Consider the following 21,808-nt stretch of genomic DNA (forward strand, 5'->3'; position numbering starts at 1 on the left):
AGAAGGCTCTTTCTATTCCCCCCAGTTCTGGGACTGCTGGGTAGGTGAAAGGTGGCTTAGGGGGCATCTGTCCTTGCTCAGGGCCCAGTCCTACAATTTCCCCACACCCAGCTTTTCCACTGATGTCACTAGGAGGTTTGGGTGAGCTAGGAATGCCAATACAGGCTTCAAAAGGGTAAACTTTAGTAAAAATCAGTTAAGTGTCTTTCCAATAGGGTTGTTTTGTGTTTTTTAGTACTGAGGTATTCATATCAAAGCATATTTTAAAAGGACTTAAATTCATGCACAAGGTAACTTTTCCCCCACAAACAGACTGTTAAATCTTCTATGTGGTCTGATAACATTAATCTGGGTTAAGTTGTTAGTACAATTAATTAGTAGAGAGGATGAGACACTGAGAAGTTTTTGGTCTGCACAGACCTTTTTTGAGCTACAGTGCACCAAATCAGGAGAAAATAGCATGGCCCTGGATAGTCTCTCTTAGATCCACAGGTGCAGGAGACCCTTCACTTGTGGATTTCCCCAGTCCTGTGCTGATGGTTTAGCTCAGTCACTCCTGTGGCATTATTTCTCCCTTCCCATCCTCCTCTGGACCTCAGAGAGGATGCTCTGCAGGTTTAGGTTTCGCATGGAGGAAGGGGGTAGAGTCTGGGTGGGGGAGGGCAGAGGTGGGGCCTGGGAGAAGCACTTTGTACCCTTCAGGAAAATTCCCTGGAAAAAAATAATATAGCCTAGGGCTCTAATATCTCTTCTGTGGTGCCCACTTCCCATGGCCAGGCCAGGGGGAGCCCCTGGTAGCACTGCTTTAATGGAGCTGAATAATAAGAGAACCTGGATGAGAGGGTTTGGAAGCACAGGATGCCTGTGAAGTTGACCGTTTCTGTGGATCCCCTGAGATCTGCTTTGATCACTGGGGACTGATCAGGTTCAGGGGCAAATCCTGTATCCCTTGAAGGAAAAGTATAGAGGGATCTCCATGAGAGGAGCCTCACAGAAAAAGTATAGAGGGATCTCCATGAGAGGAGCCTTCCCTTGTGGGTTGTACTCTGGGAGGGAATATCAGCCCTGTTGATTATGCCATATTTAATAGAATAGGCCTTTTCCCTTGGTACTGAAGAACATCACCAAGACCCATCCTGCTAAGGGATATGGTGAGTAGAATCCTGTTGTCTCTAGTAACCAAAGTGGATTCCTCTTGAAGGGTTCAGAGCTGATTCTCACATTGTGAATCAGACAAATCTCTCAACCGCCCCACTCAGAAATGGTTTGACACCTCTTCTCAGCAAAGATTTACTAAGACAGTGTCCAATGAAATTTGGTCCTAAATTTAGATTTTTTTTTAAAAATAAAAAAAAGCCTCTTGCAAATCCTGAATGACAGAATTGTTTCCATGATTGTATTGTTAATTCTAATGGAAGTAGTTTAAAAAAATCAAACAAGCATTCCATTTTACTGTCTGCAAACAGACCTTGCAACATTGTGCCATACGTGAGGCTTGTAAGAGAAATTAACTAGCAAGATAAAAAATGAAACTGGCCAGGCTATGTTCTGCTCAATCTGAGAGAAATGTAACAGCAAACAGCATAAAAAGTGGAATAAACTAATTGAATTTCTAAAGTTTTTTTGCATTTTAATAACCTAAATTGTTCTTATTATCATAGGAAACATGAAAAAAGATTTTAACCTGACAGTGTGGCTTTAGCAGCAGAGTGCTGCATTTTGATATCCCTTTACTAAGACTTACTTTTACAAGTTATGCAAATAACTTCCTATACTATGAAATATTTATGTAGATGGTAAGATCTTTGGGGCAGTGACTGTTCTTTACTGTTTGTACAATGCCTGGCACAAGGGGGTCATGACTGGTTCATGACTGGGGCTACTAAATGCACTGTAATTCAGATAAATGACTATTTATAAGTGTTTTCATACATTAAACTAAACTGTGGTTTTCAAAATAATTGAACAGAGTATATGTTGGGGTCCATTGTATTTGTTTTCTTTTTTATCATGTATCTGTGTCTGCTAATTCACAAATTTCGATAATCTTCAAATTCTGCAATGTCTCCCAACCATTAGTAGGTGAAATTCACTCTGTGCAGTGGGCTGGCACATAGGCTTTGTGCCATTTAAGCTGTTTTTTGAGAACGTAAATGGGTGCCTATGCCTTGTGCTGCTTGTGAATTTCATTCCAGCATGACAGGTTTCAGAGTAACACAGAATACAGTGTTAGTCTGTATTCGCAAAAAGAAAAGGAGTACTTGTGGCACCTTAGAGACTAACCAATTTATTTGAGCATGAGCTTTCGTGAGCTACAGCTCACTTCATCGGATGCATACTGTGGAAACTGCAGAAGACATTATATACACAGAGACCATGAAACAATACCTCCTCCCATCCCACTCGCCTGCTGGTAATAGCTTATCCAAAGTGACCACTCTCTTTACAATGTGTATGATAATCAAGTTGGGCCATTTCCAGCACAAATCCAGGTTTTGTGCTGGAAATGGCCCACCTTGATTATCATACACATTGTAAAGAGAGTGGTCACTTTGGATAAGCTATTACCAGCAGGCGAGTGGGATGGGAGGAGGTATTGTTTCATGGTCTCTGTGTATATAATGTCTTCTGCAGTTTCCACAGTATGCATCCGATGAAGTGAGCTGTAGCTCACGAAAGCTCATGCTCAAATAAATTGGTTAGTCTCTAAGGTGCCACAAGTCCTCCTTTTCTTATTCCAGCATGACTGACTGAGGTTCGGCTGCATATTGCCATGCATGTCAGTGAGTATCTCTGATACACAAATTGCTGGAATGAACAAAGTTAACCTTTAAGCAGGTGTTGCTAGTGGCAGGGGGTATTGACTTTGCTGTGGAATGTCGGTGGAAGAATGTCTACACCAGTTAAAGCCTCTAGAGGGACTAATGGGAAAGCTAGAGTAGCAGACCGTTTGTTTTTCCACTCCTTTGTACTGGTTCAAGGTGCTATAACTCCATTGGTTTCAGAGGTCTCTATGCTAATCCCACATAGGCCGATGCAGAGGGGGCACTGGGGACAGTGGAGTTGTCAATTATGTGGCTGCCAGGGCCTAACGCCCGGAAGAAATTGCAGAGAAGGCTGCTATTTCACCTCATAAATTGTAGTAGCATCTGTGGAGTGGTGTTGGCTAGAAAGTGAATTTTACCTCCCTCCAGTCCCTGTCACTTCACTTGCATAAGGCAAAGTGAATTTCACCTAAACAAAGTAGGCATCTGATACATGAACTAACTTTCTACTCATTTATTAAATGTAAATGCAGAAAGCTGACATTCCTTAAGTACCCAATCGTGCAAGACTGTGTGGGCAAGTTTACATCCAATGGGAGTTTTTGCTTAGGTATGGTCTTTAGGTTGGGCCTAGTGGCTCTGATTCATCAAAGTATTTAAGAATATGAGTAATCCCTCCCGGGCTTCACCGGGACTATTCAGCTGCTTAAAAGTATGAACATGTTCATATACCTTGCTGAATTAGGGCCAATGTGAAGAAACAATTTTTTTTGTTCTTGCTTGGTCTTGCTCCTTTTGAAGTCAATGGCAAAACTCTTTTATTAACTTCACTGGGAGCAGCACAGACCTGGAGTTTGCAACATAACTTTTTTACTTCTCTAGTAAGCTAATGTTATCCCAATATTTTGCCCAATTTGAATACTGAAATTTTTCTTTGCTAGTTATTACTAAGCTAAGAACTTCTAATTTTTAGTGTTTGGAAATGTATGACCCGATCTAGTAAGAAAAAAAGAATAGATTATAAGGATGATAGATATGCATTTTAAAATTAATGTTCTGTACACCCCCAAAAGTTCCATGGTAGTAATTCAACTCATCAATCAATCAATCAATCTGTATTAAATCCTAGAACAAGATCATAAAACAAATCTTAATGAAACCTGTTTGCTAGAGAACTGTTAATGCATTTTTGTAATGCATACCCTTAAGACTTTGCATAAAATTAGGTCTGGTCAAATGCTTTTAAAACTCTTGATGGCTGAAAATATCAATAAATCAAGTGGTTTATTTTAAACTGCCAGAAGATCTATATAACTAATGTACCCCAAAACAGGCTCTTCACTGGGTTTCTTTTTAAGACCAGAAAGGGAAAAACAAACAATTAAATGAAGTCTAATTGTTAAACATTATTATCTTTGTTCTTTTTTTTAAAAAAATAGTACATTATATGGTTTTTGCAGATTTGTACAGGGTGAAGTTTTAATATTAATTTTATTGACTGATAACTTTAATTTTGGAAAGTTACTTCATTCTAGATGCCACATTTGCTTTAACATGCTTTCTTTTTTTTAACTTTCAGTCTGGACATTATCTCATAGACAGACAGGTACAGAATGATGCTATGTACAATATACACATGACAGCTTCCATGCATTCTGTCCATTTCAGCCATTACTTCTCCATTGTTCTGTACCAATTGCTGTTAATTTACAAAGAGGGAAAATGGTTTGCAAAAGTGTTTCTTTTAAAAAAATATTTTGTAGACTTAATTTGATATTTGACTATCTTTCTAAAGATATGTAATCATCAAAAGAGCGAGGGTTATCACTGTTGGTGGAATGTATCGCTGTTTGCCGTTGAAACTCTTCTGGTGGTAGAGGTCTGTTGTGAAATATTTACTATAGCAATGTAAAATAACAAATGTTGGCATGGAACTATTAATCTCTGTATGAACTGCTGGCTGAAAGTAGCTTTCATTTTTGTGCAATTGGTCAAACTGAGTCACTTGAAGTTGTTGTTTTAGTTAGCGTCGCCTTTGTTTTTTGTGGTAAGTATGATGAAATGCATCTTCTGCAATTCTTTTCAGTCTGTCTGTGTACCATGCTCTATGTGCAAATAGTAGGCTTAGAATGCAGCATTGAAATGTGTGTAATGCACTGAAGCTTTGCTCATGCCCTAGCAATTGTAGAGTCTTCAAAACCCTTTTTGTCTCAGTAAAGTGTGTGTTTTATTATGTGAACCTTAATATGGCCATTTTGTATGTATATATTTAGGTGTTTATTTTCAGATATAGCCTGGCTCTACAGTTCAAAACTATGTACTATAGAGGCAGAATATTGAGGACTTACATTACAATGGCCACAGATGTCATTTCTCAGCAAAGAGGATTCATTTTAACATGGCAAATCAGGTCACATAATGTGGTGATGTTTAAATATCAACCCATCCCTGTCCAAGAAATCAGCTCAATAGATACTGAGCCAAAATATGCATCTGTGCAACTCCATTGATATGAGAGCAGCATGTTATCCCATTGGCTTTACTCGGCTACCTCAATACCTATCTAGCAGTATAAGTTGCTGTTTGCATTTGAACAGATTAATATTGTCTTGAGGGCCTCATACTGCACTTCTTATTCTGCCAACAATTTTGTGATTAGTGGGTGTGTCCACCTACTCTGCGTTTAGGCTCTAAGCCACTTGTGCCCAAAGAAATAGTTATTCATGTTTTGAAAAGAATTCCAAGAATGTATTTCCTTACAAAGTTGTCTAGACGTTGGGCCTTATGCTGATCTCACCTTGGGGATATATCGGTGTAATACCATTGACCTTGATAGTTACTTCTGCTTTACACCATTGAGAGCAAAAGTCTGCACAATTTAGGGATAAACCTGAATTAAAATGATCGAGTAAATAATTGCTCTGTGGGAATCACTAATGCAAATTGTGAGTGTAAACTCTCTGATTATAGAGGTTTTGAGAGAGATGTATTTACAAGGGAGCACTACATTTCTATAACTACATTTGCTGTCAAAAATGAAAACCAAAATACTATATTAAAAAAAAAATCTTCAGGTTGCAAAGTCAAGTGCTCCACAAATTTGGAAATACCAGAACTAAGGTTGCCTGGCAAACCTAAACTTACTCCCCTTACGTTTATGCTTTTTGGTGTAATTAATTATATAATTGTTACATACTATTTTTTCCACAGGACCCCTTGTTAATTTCAGCAAGGGAAGGGGTAGCATTTTGTACGCCTATTTCAGTGACATGAAAACATAAGAACGGCCACACTGGGTCAGACCAGTTGTCTATCTAGCCCAGTATCCTGTCTTCTGACATTTGGCTGGTGTCAGATGCTTCAGAAGAAATTAACAGAACAGGTCAATTTATTGAGTGATCCATTCCTTGTCATCCACTCTTAGCTCTGGCTGTCTGAGGTTTACAGACACCTAAAGCATGGGGTTATATCCATGACCATCTTGGCTAATAGCCATTGATGGACCTATCCTCCATGAACTTATCTAACTCTTCTTTGAACCCAGTTATACTTTTGGCCTCCATAACATCCCAAACCATGTTGCACTCTGCCATTGGTTGTAACGTGCCATCTATGCAGTTCAGTGCCCAGGTAACTAATGTAACACTAGCTAAGTGTGCTATGTCTGCAGATAGGATAAGAGACTGCTACAGATATCAACTAAGAGGGTTACTCTTTTACCTGAAATGTAAAAGCCTATGCTGGGTTCAAACTCTACTGAAGACCTATGAAGTGTTATCACAGTAACTTGGGGCATAACAAGGGGAGGTGGTGCGATGTACTCCATACATAGGAGTGTGACCACAAAGTGGGCTCTTAAATCCCAATCCTACATAACTTACTCACCCAAGCAGTTCTTAATCATGCAAACAGTCCTACTGACTTCAAGATGCCACAGATCTTCATGGGATGACTTCTGTGGATCTGCTTGCATGAATAGCTGTGCATCTCGTTGGGTAGAAGAATTTATAAGCTCAGTTGCCTAAGCAGGAGGAGATTGGGTCTGATCTTGTGTTGCATCTCCAAGAGCTTTGTGCCCTATGGATTCAGACTGTTCCAGACTGCCTATGGCTTGTAGCTCAACCCAGAATCTCCAGAGTCCTCCCAGCCCCACCTCTTTTGGGATTCACAAGGGGGCAGTGTTAGGGGTTTTAGAGCCTGTGCTGTGCCAGGGGCATTCTTGCCCAGCCAGCTGCTGCTCCTGCACAGCCCCTCTCCGCCACGGGAGCGATGTGTAGGGAATGCTATGTGGCCAAATTAACATTGTGGTAACATCTTGGGCCTGATTCACCAATATATTTTGCACCACTTCCTCAGTGCAGAACAGTGCTAAACACAGCTTAAGTAGCCAGTGGAGGATTCTTCTTCGTGCCCACCGGGCATAACGATTCCTATGTTTCCTCCCCTCCTGGTCATTGGCATAGAGGGTATGACCTCTTAAAAAAGGTATGGCTGGGACACCACTTCGTCCAGCTGCAATAATGGTTCCTGTGGGGAGTTGGCAGAAATTATCCACTCTAGTCTGCGCTGTGGATTGGATTGGTGCCCAGCCAGCCCCAGGACTGGGAGAGGGGAGAGGGGATAGGGAAGGGTGACTTGGGGGCACCTTTGCTGTCAGGTCTGGACTCCTGCTGAGTGCTCCTCAACCAGATTGGAGAACTGGGGCCCTGTCCTCTTGGGATTTGAGAGCTCCATTTCACAAACATTGTGATGCATCCAGGCTAGGACTTTGTGCATAATACATGTCCTCGGCTGTCTAGTCAGGTTTGGAAATGGTGCCCCAAATCCATATAATGGGTTAATCTTGTCTCTGGAAGCAGCCCAAGTAACCAGTCTGGGAGATCTCCTAGGGTGGTGGGGAAGGAAGCCTCACAAAGAGCTGCCCCGGGCCACTACTGTAGCCTTAGGGCTTCAACAGCTCCTGTGAGTATTTTTACAGACCCTCTGGTTTTTTTTTTTTGGTCTAATCATGTCCTTCCTCTTGCCTATTCTTTTCCTGGCCTCCCATGCCCTCTGGGAAGTCCCTAAGTGGCTGTAACCTCTTGCTTGGGGTCTACGAGAGAATCCCTCCTTCCTGTCGTATGGCAGCTCCGCAGCTATGCCACTGCCTCCAGGGTGGGTGCCCCTGCAGCCGGGAAGGCAAGGCTTGTCTCAGTAGATGTTTGATATCTTCCTGTGTGAGGGAGTGACTGCTTAACTGATTACCAGCCGTGTCTTGTCAGAGACCTGTCAGAAACGTAAAGTCAAATCAGTGCAATTGAGCACTGACTGTAGCACTGGGGCTGTGCTCAGCTAATATCCCTTCTGCCTGGGGGCGGCTACTGATAAGAAGGAACTGTGCAGGGTAGGTGATATGTAGGATTCCCTATTTTGTGCCATATCCTGCAGGGCTCAGCAAAGGCAAGACCCCCAACAACTGAGATGCCTGCTGTGTTACACACATGGAATGCCAGCAGGAGAGGGCCTCAAATGGCCGCAAACCTGCTTTGTGGCAGGTGGGATGCAGAGAGGAGGGCTGTACAGTAGAAAGCAGAGAAGTTCATATTTTTCTGTGATGCTCCATTCTCTTCTATGAAGGTGAAATCCCCCAGCCCACGGACTGAAGAAACAAGCAGGGTTTGGTGGGATGGAATCCCCTTTCCCAACCCAGTGGGCAGGATGCTGGGGTGTAGCTCTCCCCCTCTGCTACCTGTGTCATGCTTTCTGGCCACTGGCTACACACAGGGCTCCTGGATATTTGCCTATGTGGATCCTGCTTCCAGCTCTCCTTCTGCACCCCCATATCTACAGCCAGTGCACAGCTGAACTTCTTTGTGCACATGGGGTTCCAAGGATGTCATTGCATGGCAGCATGGTCCACATCCTCACTATGGGGTACTCTGGGGTTTCTGTGGTGTGCAGGCTTTGTGTGGGCTCTTCACCAACAGATGGATTTCTCACCTTGTGAGCACTAATGGAGTGGGGCAATAGAGCTGGATAAGGAAAGAAAGGCTCATTCAGCGGTTGTGGTGCTGAGCTGGGACTTGGTAGATCTGGGTTCAGTTCCCTCTTCCATCTCTGTGACCTTGGGCAAGTCACTTAGCTCCTCATCTGTAAAACGCATGTTGTGACTGTGAAGCACTCAGCTATGACAGTATTGGGGGGCCATAGAAGTACCTAAGATAGATATAGATAAATTCAGGTCTCTAGTTATAGAACTTGTTATCTGGAGCCAAGTTCTATGCTCAGATGCCTGGGGAGAGCCACCCTATAAATTAATAGGCGCTCCCGTACACAGCTCCGGGAGTAGAATTTCCTTTTTGGGAAGAGGAGATGATAGTCAAACTAAAATGAATGGGCAAAGTCATCAAAATCATTGATGCTGGGACAGAATGTGACCTGAAGTTCATATTTGCATATTTCACTGCTGCTTTTTGTTTCCTGATGGATTTTTAAAAAATGTATCCAGACAAGATACAGTGCAGTGTTCGTAGTCGAAAAAAAAATCTCAAAAGTACTTGATTCAGGCAAAAACAATAAGAAGAAATAACTATTTTAGTGAATCATAGTGAGGGGTAACGTACATGTAGTGCTTCTGGAACAAGGTGCTTTGCCTAAGAAAAGCCATGGTATTTAAAATGGTTGTGAGAAACAAAGAAGTTAAGATGTCCTGCAGATCTATTACCAATATATTTCACTCTAAAGTGTGTATACAGATACTTGTATTGCAAGTAGGATTGGGCAATGAAAGTAAGTGGATAAAGAACTTTTTTTTTTATATTTAAACCCATTTTAAGCTTGCTACAAAATTTTGAAAAGGAAAAAAATCCCAGCCGCAATTAATAGTTAAATTGTCTTTAGTCTTTTACTTTCAGGAATCATTGATGACTGCCATAAATACAGAGTGTGCTTTAAATACAAATATGGAGACCTAGATAACCCTTTTTGTTCTTTGTTTAATTTCACTTGGGTGTCTAGCCACCCTGCATAATGGTGATGGGCCTGATTCTTCCCTGCCTGGCTCCTTGTGTCATCATTGATACCTGCGAGAAGTCAGTGCTAAAATGAGAGCAAATTAGATTCCTCTGCATGAGTGAGTGGAGCATAGTGTTTTTTGTCTCACTTTGTGCAGATGCAGCTGGCTGAGCAAGGTCCAAGGCAGTGGAGAATCTGGCTGTATATACAATAGTCAATGTGCTAATTGTTTGAATGATACATTAATTCTACAAAAGCAGTAGTAAGCATTGAAGCTTAAATTCTGCTCACTATATTCCTGCTGGGTAAAATTCACCATGGCATGGATGTCCCGCAAAAGGACCTTAAACGGGGCTGGATTTCCAGTTAGGCACAGTAGGCATATGCCTGGGTGTCCCAGCATTCTAGGGGCACCTTACCTCTCTAAAACTGGGTGCAACACGAAGGTCATCTGCAGGTGGGGGCGCTGAAGATTCTGTGCCTACAGGTGCAAAAATGTAAATCTGGCCCTGCTCTTAAGCACCATGTTCAATCTGCTAGTGGGGCTCTGGGCCCTGTATGCCATGGAAAAAGGTGTTTGCATCAGTCCCAGATAGGTCAGAATCGACAACAGCAAAGGGTGAAGGCAATAGGAGGGCCACTGAATCCAAATTCAGAGCACATGCCAGACAACTGTTGCACAGAGGTCTTGGTCACTTATCCAGTGGGTGGAGCTGGATTGGTGAATGGCGGGGGAGAGGGGAAAGAGGAGCAGTGCTGTAATCCCATATTAGCCCTGGATTGGGGATGGGATTCACCTCCCCATACCCTATATTTTACCTGCATAAAGTCCAATCACTCAGGCTTTATGCAAGTAAAGTGAATTTAATCTGCAAATAATCCTGTTGACATCAGTAGGAATACTATGTGAGTAAAGTGAGTGGGATTGGGCCCCAAACAAATAAATATATATAGGAATGCAGCCACAGAGCTATCTAACTGTCTAACCAATGTGTTCTTTCAAACAGATACTAATTTTGTCTTGGGTAATGCCCAGATAGTGGATTGGCCCATTGTATACAGCAATGATGGATTTTGCAAGCTATCAGGATATCACAGAGCAGAAGTTATGCAAAAAAGCAGCACCTGCAGGTATTTGAGTGCAGATTTACTTTCTATTAAATAACTTGTAGTGTTGTGTTGTCCCCTGAGAAAAAAGTCTGTTTTGTTCCATTTTTCTCTTTAATTTCCCTAGGATGCATCTGTCAGTTATGCTTTGCAGGTGAAATAATAGGACACCATCAAACAAGGGCAATTTTTGTCTCTTTCACGCCATAAGTAAATGGCTTTGTACGTCTCTCCAATATCTTACTTGAATTCCTTGGTTTGTTTGCAGTTTTATGTATGGGGAGCTGACAGACAAAGACACAATTGACAAGGTGCGGCAAACTTTTGAGAACTACGAAATGAATTCCTTTGAAATCTTGATGTACAAAAAGAACAGTAAGTTGTTTTTTTGTGTTTTAGGTAAAGTGGAGGGCGGGGGAGTGGTGGTGGTGGGTGTGTGGTTTTTAATATTGGTGAAAGCTGCCAGTTTGCTAGCCTGGAAGACTGCAGTCTTATTAAATTAATGTTAATACCTGATTCCGCAGTCTGATCCATAAGGGCAAACCCTTTTACCTGTACAGAGTCCAGCCAAGGCAAGAGCTTAGGGGTCTGCCCACATGCATCACATTGCAGGATTGAGGCCTTCACTTGCTCACACTTATATTACAACTACTTCAGCTTCCAGAACAATACTTCAGCATGTCAACATTAGAATTCAATAAATAATACTACATGGACTATCCCATAATGACAACAAAACCCACCCAACCAACCTGACCTCTCTAAATACAAACCTACGGAGGTTCCAACTTGCAATCCACCAACCCAACTCTGTCCCAAATATCCAATTAAAAAGATTAGCTTTGTAGCTAGCCCAGGTGTTTAACAAATTTGGGCTCTGTCAGATCAGTGAGGGAATCTGTCCCTTGGGAAAGATCCCTGACAGAGAACCCTGCTAGCAGCTGCTTCCCATTTAAATCCAGGGGCTCCCAGGCAAGAACCTCTGCTGACTGTCTCATTTAATGGGGAGGAGATCACCTCTTTGCACCAGCCTGTATTGTACTTGTTCTGTAAGTAATGTAACCTTCCCTACTTTGTCTCGCCAATGCACTTCAGCCTTGACCTACAGGAACCAGCTCAATGGAGAAGGGTATTCCAGTCTCCCTGCAGAGTTGGTCCTTGGTCTCTCTGCTGAAACTGCCAATTAGGGCCAGCTGTGGGGTAGCTATCTGAGAGAATCAATCACTTCACATAGGCCACTGAAAGGTAATAAGTAGGGCCCTACCAAATTCACAGTCCATTTTGGTCAATTTCATGGTCATAGGATTTTTAAAATCGTAAATGTCATGATTTCAGCTATTTAAATCTGAAATTTCATGGTGTCATAATTGCAGGGGTCCTGACCCAAAAAGGAGTTGTGCGGAGGGGGGTGGGGGGGATGGTCACAAGGTTAGTGTGTCTGTGTGTGATTTTGCAGTACTGCTACCCTTACTTCTGGGATGGGTGGCCAGAGAGCAGCTGCTGGCTAGGAGCCCAGCTCTGAAGGCAAAGCAGCCACCTGTAGCAGCGCAGAAGTAGGGATGGCATGCCTTACTTCTGCAACCCCCCTAAAATAACCATGTGTCCTCCCACAATCCCCTTTTGGGTCAGGACCCCCATTTTGAGAAACACTGGTCTCCCCCATTAAATCTGTATAGGGTAGGGTAAAAGCACACAAAAGACCAGATTTCATGGGGGGAGACCAGACTTCACGGTCCGAGACATGTTTTTCATGGCTGTGAATTTGGTAGGGCCCTCGTAATAAGGGCTTTGTATGCCAGTGCCAATCTGTGGCTGCACTCAATCCTTTGTTTTCTAAAAGAATCTAATCAGTCCTATAAGGCTGCTGATGTCACTTCATTGGCCTTTGTCGTCATTTCAAAATAATCCTCAAACCACCTTATTTTTCTTTCCAATCTCCAGCCTCTGGTTATGCTGCCTGTTACCGTGCAGTCTGAGGCACTGTTCCGTCTAAGAGTGCACCATGGCTTGGGGTGCTTTCCTGGAGCACAGCCTTGCTAATACCGATCACTAGAAAAGCCATGTGCACCAGCTGAATAATGCTGAGCATTTGTGATTCTTTCATTCCCCAGTGTCATCTGCCTCCGGTGTTTACCTGTGTCTTAGAATCATAGAATATCAGGGTTGGAAGGGACCTCATCTAGTCCAACCCCCTGCTCAAAGCAGGGCCAATCTCCAATTTTTGCCCCAGGTCCCTAAATGGCCCCCTCAAGGATTGAACTCACAACCCTGGGTTTAGCAGACCAATGCTCAAACCACTGAGCTATCCCTCCCTCCTAGTCTTGCTAGGCTGAAAATAGTTAGCAGCCACAGGGACAAGTACAGCTCCCCTCCATGCATGCAAAGCCAAGTAAATGAGCAGTTGTCAGGGTATCCAAGAGGGGCTGAAGGAAGGAGGCGTCTTTCAATTAACCAGTGACTCGGCACTGAGTAGCTATGCAGCCACTCTTCTGTCAGTGCTGCAGCGTATGGGCTATAGTCACATCTGGGGACTCTTGCTGTCCCCCCATGCAGGTTTAAAGCAGTCACATTGTGGGGGATGCACCGAGCACTTCCCTGTCTCCAGCCCTCCCATGCACACAGCCATAAGGAGAGGAGCACATTCCCCTGTGCAGTCTCTTCACCACCTGCCAGGTCAAAAAAGTGGCACTGTGGTGGGTCTGCTGCATTGAAGGACTTTCAGGCCATTGGAGAAGGGAGGTGCACGGAAGAGGCAGCAGTTAAATCTGGTATTTAACTCTAGTGAAGATCTAGGTAAATGACCGCACACTGGCGTAACTTAATGAAGGATCCCACTTCTTAGAGGCCAATAGATCTTGTTTCCTATTGCTTTTCAGTATGTAACACCGACCCCTGATTACAAAGCTGTACATTTTTCAACCTCATTAGTCATATTAGAGATACCTGGTCTACTGTGAGACAGACCTTGAGAGAGAACCTGTATATCACTAGAACCAAGATGTAACATATAAAGCAGAAGTTCTCAAATATTTTCATAACATGGACTGCCTCTTAAAAGAGAGATTGTCTTATGGCTAACCTTCCCCTCGCCCCGCTTCATTATTTCATAGACCACAACCCTTTCTCCCCTGCACCCCGAGCCTCCATTTGTGATCACATAATAGGCCTGTGTAAATACAGCAGTTGCGTATTTGGAAAATTAATATTGGATAAATATTGAAGTAGAGCTGATCAAACAATGGTGACTATTGCATGAAAAATGTGGAAACTTTCAAATTAACTTTCATTCAGCAGGTTTTGAAAAGGACAGTTTTTCCTCTGAAACTTTTCACAACAAAGTTTTGGCTTTGAACACATCTTTTTTTTAATTTTGTTCCTCCTGTTTTCTACCTTTTTGTAAACCTGTTTTTTGCTCTTTTTGTTGGCTTTTCCCCTCCTAGCCACTGAAATGGGGGGAGGAGGGGTGGCAGAAAAATTAAATAGTTCTATTTTTGTTACTGAATAAACAGAATATTTTGAAAAAATGAAAATTTGTTTTAGAAAAAAGACCATTAAACAATTTTGTTTGAAAAGTGTAGACTAGCTCTGCATTTAATTAATGTATTCTTAGCTCCTTTTAAATGTAACTTACCAGCTGGAAACAAGGAATACAAAGCAAAATTTTCAGATGTATCATACGTGGATACTGGGGACAAATCAGCATATTGACATGCATTTCATACATGGTAGCTTTGCGAATGGTAATCCCATCTCTGCTCACACTCCAGTTTTGGGAGATGTATGTCCTGATCCTAAACCATTGATTTTTAAATGGAAGCAGGAGAAGGTGTATAGTCAATAGATGGAAGTCATTTAATAATTTAACCAGGGTTGGCATAGACTGCTGACACCACAATCTCAAAAGCAGTGACTTGATGTCAATATTTACTTAGCAGCATTAAAAAAAAAAACAAAAAAACCGTGGTCATTGTAGGCAAGTTCATACCATCACTACGCTAGTACAGAATGGCTGTGAGCCTACGCTGGGTCACAATTATGACTTAGCCGCTAGCATTTTATGATGTATCCTAAAGACAGTGAGTCTGTATCCTGCCTTCATGTTAGCATGTGTTGGTACTTTTTCTCTAAATAAGTATGCAGGAGTACTACTCTTCACTGAACTTTAAGGTTTGGAGAGGATTTCATAGCACTGTATGGTGGGGTCTTAATTGTGCAGCATATATATGTGGAAACATATTCAGGTTATTTAAGATATTGCTTTATAGAACAGTAACTGCAGAAAGTCTACAGATGAAGTGCAAGCAGTTAAAATTTTGGGCGTAAAGAGACCACATTTTCCTCATAGTTATGCTGGTGAAATCCAGTGGAGGGGCACTGGTGGATTTGAGGGGAGAAGTTGGCCCCCTGAAGGTAATTTGTAAACCTAGATCTCCCAGAGCCAACACACAGGCTTACAGTAACTTCAGGAAAAAGCTCGAACAGTTTAATGCCATTATTTTATTAAAGCTGGATTTGCAGTAGTGTCAATGTTCTGAATGTTTAAGGAAAATTAAAGCAATGATTGCAGCTGCATTGAAGTCAAGGGAGCTGTGAAGATTTACAGCAGCTGAGAATCTGGCCCAATATACTCTGTTCTCAATAATACCATTAGATTCAACTTTTAAAGCCATTTGAGTGTTAATTTACTCTTCACTCTTTGAAGTGTATGTTTTGCTTTTTACGTTTCTCTCAGTGTGAAGATGAAAATGGATGAGTAAATTCCACTTGTAACTTCTCGTCTGTTTCATTTCCTGGTTCCCACACCTTAATAGAACGCTCTAGGATTTGGGTTATGAACAATGCAGGGGCAGGTTTGTCTTTTATTCCATTGCTTCCCTTGCAGCAGAAACAACTATGTATTAGGTTTTGTAAGACTGTACTTTACTTGCCTAAGTTTTTGTCCAAATTTGAACAGCTAGAAAGGCATTTTTGTATAGTAAATGGATACTATCCAGTATGTGGTGGTGCGGCCTCAAAGGAAGATTGCTGTAGTGGTGAAGACTAGCCTAGACTTTTAGGAGCAAAGACATAAGAGTTACAGGATTAAACACACCAGCCTGAGAGGCAAAATATACTGCTTAGTAGTTTTACCGGAGTTTAATGAGGAAGATTCCCTCCTGCTAACAGAAACCTTCAAATTACATAGCTTTTCTTCAGCTGCATACGGAGGGTGCTGTTTTTTGGCCTAGGAAGGGATTTTACTGTAATCACTCACCTCCATAAGCAGATACAGATGTTCTCCCGGTGTGCAGGTCTGAGCAAGGACCTTTGTACCGCTTACGGACCACACTGAAGCATTGTGAAAGGTGGGATGGGCTGCAGCTATAGAGGGGAGTCTCCTCCTAAAGGGGTGTCTGTCTCAGCTCTGGCTAGGCCCACAAAGGGGTAGGCCAAGGGATGGGCGACAAGCTCTGTGATTAGGCAGCCCTGGTATTCTCCCAAGTGGTTCAGAGGAGCTGTGACTGATATTCCAGCACATATGCTGAAGTAGTGGCTATTGTGTTGGGAGGCTGGATTTCACCTCCTTGGATCCTGTGCTTTTCATTTGTGTACAACCTGATGCCTGGCTGTATGTGGGTAGAGTGAATTTCACCAGTATTGCTATCTGCTTATTAAGTTTAATGAAATTATTTTTTCCATTGTACATCTCTCAATGCAAAAGAAGGCACTCAGGTAGTACACAGAATGGTATGTAAGCCCAAAAAGAGTGACTTGGGGCCACACTCTGCTCATGCATATAAATAAGTACAGTGCTTTCTATAGGGTGAAATCCCCCCTCCCCTCCAATTTCTACAGGGTTAAAATCACTGAAACAGGGATAGGGCTTGTGCTCACCCTCCGCACCAGGTGAATTGTGCCCAGCAGACTTAAGCAGAACCATAGGTAGCAAGGTGCAGTAGGCCTGTAGTGTTTGCAGCATAGACCACGTAGTGATTTATGAACTGGTCCAAACCACTGTGTGGGAGCAGAGGGTGGAGAAAGTGAAGGAAGAGTCACAGTGGGTCACATTCTCAGCTGCTATAAATTGGCATAGCTGAGGATTATCTAGCTGTGATTCTAACCCAATGTCTTGTTATATCACAAACCCACTCCCTTTCATTCCCTGTAAAATACATACGCCCAGTGGTGAGCTGGAGCCGGTTTGCACCAGTTCGCTAGAACCGGTTGTTAAATTTAGAAGCCCTTTTAGAACCGCTTGTTCTGCGAGAGACAACCCGGTTCTAAAAGGGCTTCTAAATTTAACCGGCCAAAGGTGGCGCCTTAGGCGCCGACTCCATGGGTGCTCCAGAGCTGGAGCACCCAAAGGGAAAATTTGGTGGGTGCAGAGCACCCACTGGCAGCTCCCTGCCCTACCCCCAGCTCACCTCCACTCCACCTCCACCTCCTCCCCTGAACGCACCGCCCCGCTCTGCTTCTCTGCCCCCCAGGCTTCCTACGAAGCAGCTGTTTGCGCGGGAAGCTGAGGCAGGCTGAGAAGCAGGCAGTGGCTTCCTGCTCAGGCCCAGGGAGGCGGAGGTGAGCTGGGGCCGGGGGTGGGGGGGTGCGAGGAGGGCCGCCCACGCTGCAGCAGGTAACCCGGGGAGGTGCGCGGGGGAACCGCTCCCCGCCCCAGCTCACCTCCGCCACCCTCGGCCTGAGCAGGAAGCCGCCACCTGCTTCTCAGCCCTCCCAGGCTTCCCGCAAAACAGCTGATTCGCAGGAAGCCAGGGGAGGGGGGCGGAGAACCAGAGCGGAGCAGTGCATTCAGAGGCGGAGCAGACGTGAGGTGAGCTGGGGCTGGGCGCAGGGCGGGGAGCTGCCGGTGGGTTCTCTGCACCCACCAAATTTTCCCTGTGGGTGCTCCAGCCCTGGAGCACCCCTGGAGTTGGTGCCTAAGGCGTCACTTTTGAAGTGATCAGTGGGGGAGCAGCCGCTCCCCCCCCTAGTTACGCTCCCCGCCCCTAGGAGCCAGACGGACCTGCCAGATGCTTCCTGGGAGCTGCCCCAGGTAAGCACCTCCAGGACTCCCCACCTCACCCCCTGGCAGGTCCCTCTGGCTCTTAGGGGTGGGGTGGGCACCCACTATGGTGGCCCACGAGACCCTCCTGCTTGGTTCTGGAGGCAGTCAGGGGACAGGGGAGGGGGGTGGATGGGGCAGGGGTCCGGGGGGGGCGTCAAGGAACGCAGGGGGTTGGATGGGGCAGGAGTCGGCAACGACTTCCTGGTGGGGTGAGGAAGGAACCCGTTGTTAAGATTTTGGCAGCTCATCACTGCATACGCCTAACTTCAGTTCATCTCAGGAAGGTCAAACTAATATGGCTATGTCACCAGGTGACATCCTGCTCCTGTCTGATCTGTCTACACAGACTCTGAGGCCTTCAGTTATTAAACTGTGCTGGGGTGTTTTGTTTACACTTGCTATTCCCCTACCTTACCAATCCATACACCATGTTATTTAGTTTCAGTCTCTCCTCAGTTCTCCGCCGAGTAGGAGAGGGAAGAGATCTCTCTACCCAGAGATCTCTCCTTCCTGCCTCTCTCTCCCCACCCTCCCCTCCTTCCTGTGCTGCCTTATACTTCCTGTGTTAACAGACCATTTCTCTTGGTAGTCCTCCACCAGCCCTTCTAATCCATTAATTTGGCCCTGCCAGGTCCACCCTGGGGGAAATTAATTGGTGTTTAAGTGACCGGAGTGCTGGCTCAGCTGTTGGTTCCCAGCCTTCTGTCACAGGCTAGGACTCATAAAACTGATAAACCAAGTCCCCATTGACCATGGCAATGTTGCCGGCAAGCAGTGCCAGAGGCAAGCAACAGCAGGGGTTCGTTGCCCGGTGTGCGTCACCCAATAACCACAAGGGGGTGGAGAAGCGGAAAAGTTTATTAGAAGCTTCAAAGAAGGTACAGGGAGAATAGAATCTCAAATCCTGGACACAGAGCAGGAAATTACACAGGCTTTTATACATCCTTTCTTCAGCATACTTATCCAATAGCAAGCTGCCCTAAGTATCCATGGGGGGCCAAGGACACTTGGGCCTAGTGCGAGGGGGCTTCCTCGACACTCATGGTCTTCCATCCCCTCGAGTTACCTAGTGGCCATGCCCAGTGTCCCCAACAGCAACTTTACCTGGATAATGTGTTTGCAAGAATGAGCTACCATCAAACAATTTCTCTAATGTAGTCACTGTGGAGCCACTTGCCGATAACTTCCCTCGTTTCTTTTATCTGAAGCAAAAGCAAGGGAAATCTTGAGATTTACCCGTCTTCCAGTCCCCTACAGCACATCGGAACTTCATGTAACATAAATCATATCAAATTGCTGTAGTACTCAGAGCTGGCAATAGGCATAAGCAGACTAAACAATTGCTGAGCAGCTCAAGGGGGGACCTCCCTATTAATTATTAATATGGGTTGTGTGTGGGACAACCCCCCGCAAAATATCTCTGCGTAGGGCCCCCACTGGACTAGCAGTGGCAGTAGTGGAGCATGTTCCAAACCAAGTGCTGTTCTTTAGTTACCCTTCAGGATTCTAGCACGCTCGAGTAACCTCTGTGTCCAGAGACTTCACCTTTAGGGAGCTGAAATTTGTTTTTCTTTATCTTACCATGTAAAGATCTGACCTATTGACCCATTATTTAGTAGTGTAAAGTGGCACCTAGTGCAGAAAATGTGAAGGCAGTGCTTTTAAAGCACTGGAAATGGCACCATAAAGTCTATCAATATAACCACACTGTGCTGAGTGCTGCTAGACACTAAGCTGGTTGGTTCTCATTCACTGCACACGGCTTGTTCAGAGGTAAAATCTATGGTAAGGCTTGAGCATTTACCTTACATAGTCAAATGTCAGATACTCCTCTCTATTCATACTTAAAACTTGTTTTGAAAATGTCGTTTGCCTAGCCCCCTAACTGATCTCACGCGGTTAAATTGTTTGTGTATTTAATTAAGGTTGGGCATAATTCACGGCCTCTGCCAGGTTCAGAAACAATGTAAAAATGATAGGGCATTAGTGAAATGTTGAGGGGGAGAATGTAAAGGTCCGCTGTACTTCTTAAGTAACTGAAATTCAGCTGTCTGCTTCACTGCAGACTGTAATTGATGAAGATATTGCATGTGGCTCTAGCTTTTCCAGCACCATAGTGTTTGGACGTAAAAGCTACCAAAGTAATACCTTCTTGTCTGAGTGTGTGATTGGAACTTTGTCTGAAAGTTGTATTTGTGAGTGCTGTTTTTCTCCAAAGTTACCAATTCAGTAACACCATCTTTGCCATCAAACATGATTTCCATCGTGTTTACACATCAATCTTGTTTTACTCTGTCAAAAGATAAATATTGCCTGGAATGATTTCTTTTTAAGATTAGGCTTTTTACAGCTAACACAGTATTTTACACCTATTTTGTACTATTCTCTGAAGGAGGTCAGACTTTCTTATTGAAACATAAATTAATCCTCATGGTGCCCAGGGAGGTAGATACTTAGGCCTGGTCTACACTACAGCGTTAGGTTGATGGAAGCCACCTTAAGTCGACCTGTTAATGTATGTGTCTACACTACCAGGTCCTTTACGCTGACCTAAGTCACCTTTAGTGTTTCCTACTGTCAAATGAGCACAACCAGGCAGAGAAAGTAAGTGATGTGGCTACAGCACTGTAAACAGTGTGAGAAGCACCAATAGAACTTGGGAGCTTCTGCCTCACTTCTGCAGAACATTAGCATCCAGGGGATCCAATCAAGATCAGGCCTCGTTGTGCTAAACACTGTACCTAGCCAGAGTAAGACAGTCTTGCTCTAAAACTAATGCTTTAATCCAAATAGACAAGACAGGAAAAAAGGAGAAAGGAAGTGTTGTTTTTCCCATTTTTACATTTGGAGAATGGGGACGCAAAGAGATGAAGTGACTTGTCCAAGCCAGTGCTGGGAACTGACCTAGCTCTCTCGAGACCTAGATCAGTACCTTATCCACAATACCATCCTGTCTCTTCACATTCCTTTCCCCCACAAAATTGGTTCTATTCCATTAAGCAGGCACTGGATTCCTTCACTGTTGATTCCAATATAACAGAAGTCAACCTGGCTCAGGAGGGTTTACTTCATCGTTTGTGCCCTGGTATTATCATTGATCTTCACCAGGAAGAGCGTTTGCCAAGACTAAAAACAAAACATCAATGAAACTAGTTGCACTGTTAGAGACGTTGCTAAACAGTGTATGCCTCCATACGCAGCCATACGTCAGTGCAGAGCGGTGCGAGAGGAGAATTTCCCCTCAGGTAGCTACAAGAGCTCTGAAAAATCAGGCTGGCAGATGTGCCTCAGCAGGTGTAAATTGTGGACTGGATTTGAAAATAACACTGCATTAAAAGAGGCATTTCTGAGCCACTAGTGACTGTCTGGCTGAGCGGAGACGTCAGCTTTGACACTGATAGAGTGGGGTCTCCCTGTTTAGAGGCTGAAATCCTTGTTTCTGGCCTGATTTATTACTAGTTTACACTCAGAGCTTTCATGTTTAATATTAAAATAAACTGTTGAATGTTTTTAAAAAGTAAAATTCTTCTGATAATTACACCAGGCTGCAGAAAAGAACTCGATAGAGCCACAAGCTCACCCAAACCTTTCCATGTTTCCTACAACTTAGATCTCAGACCTGCTATCAGTTACCTCTGAGCAGCAAGAGCATTGTGGGTAACCATTTGCAAATGAGCACACCCCACTTTATTATAGAAATTCCTCTACCCGGTATCTGTCTCCTAGCCCCAGAGACATTTAAAATGAGACTGGACAAAGCACTGGGAACTTCTGTGTGTTATCTCCAGCGATGGACTGAATCACTTAAAAGGATTTTTCCATTCAATAATCTTTGCTGTTGCTATTTACATATAGTTCCAGAAATGGAGTAGGGTTTACCCAGACCAGCTCTGTGACCGTGAGC

At 43.9% G+C, this 21,808-nt stretch overlaps 1 protein-coding gene across 1 annotated transcript in view; it reads left to right on the plus strand.

The window, feature by feature from the left end:
• KCNH1 (potassium voltage-gated channel subfamily H member 1) overlaps positions 1-21,808 on the plus strand; it is a 322,053-nt gene that overhangs the window by 5,231 nt on the left and 295,014 nt on the right. Inside the window, exons 2-3 of the mRNA XM_077811958.1 lie at positions 10,766-10,889; positions 11,134-11,240. Of these exons, the coding sequence (XP_077668084.1) occupies positions 10,766-10,889; positions 11,134-11,240 (231 nt within the window). The remainder of the gene's footprint in view (positions 1-10,765; positions 10,890-11,133; positions 11,241-21,808) is intronic.

This window comes from Eretmochelys imbricata, chromosome 3 (assembly GCF_965152235.1).
Source record: "Eretmochelys imbricata isolate rEreImb1 chromosome 3, rEreImb1.hap1, whole genome shotgun sequence".
Classification (NCBI taxonomy): Eukaryota; Metazoa; Chordata; order Testudines; family Cheloniidae; genus Eretmochelys; species Eretmochelys imbricata.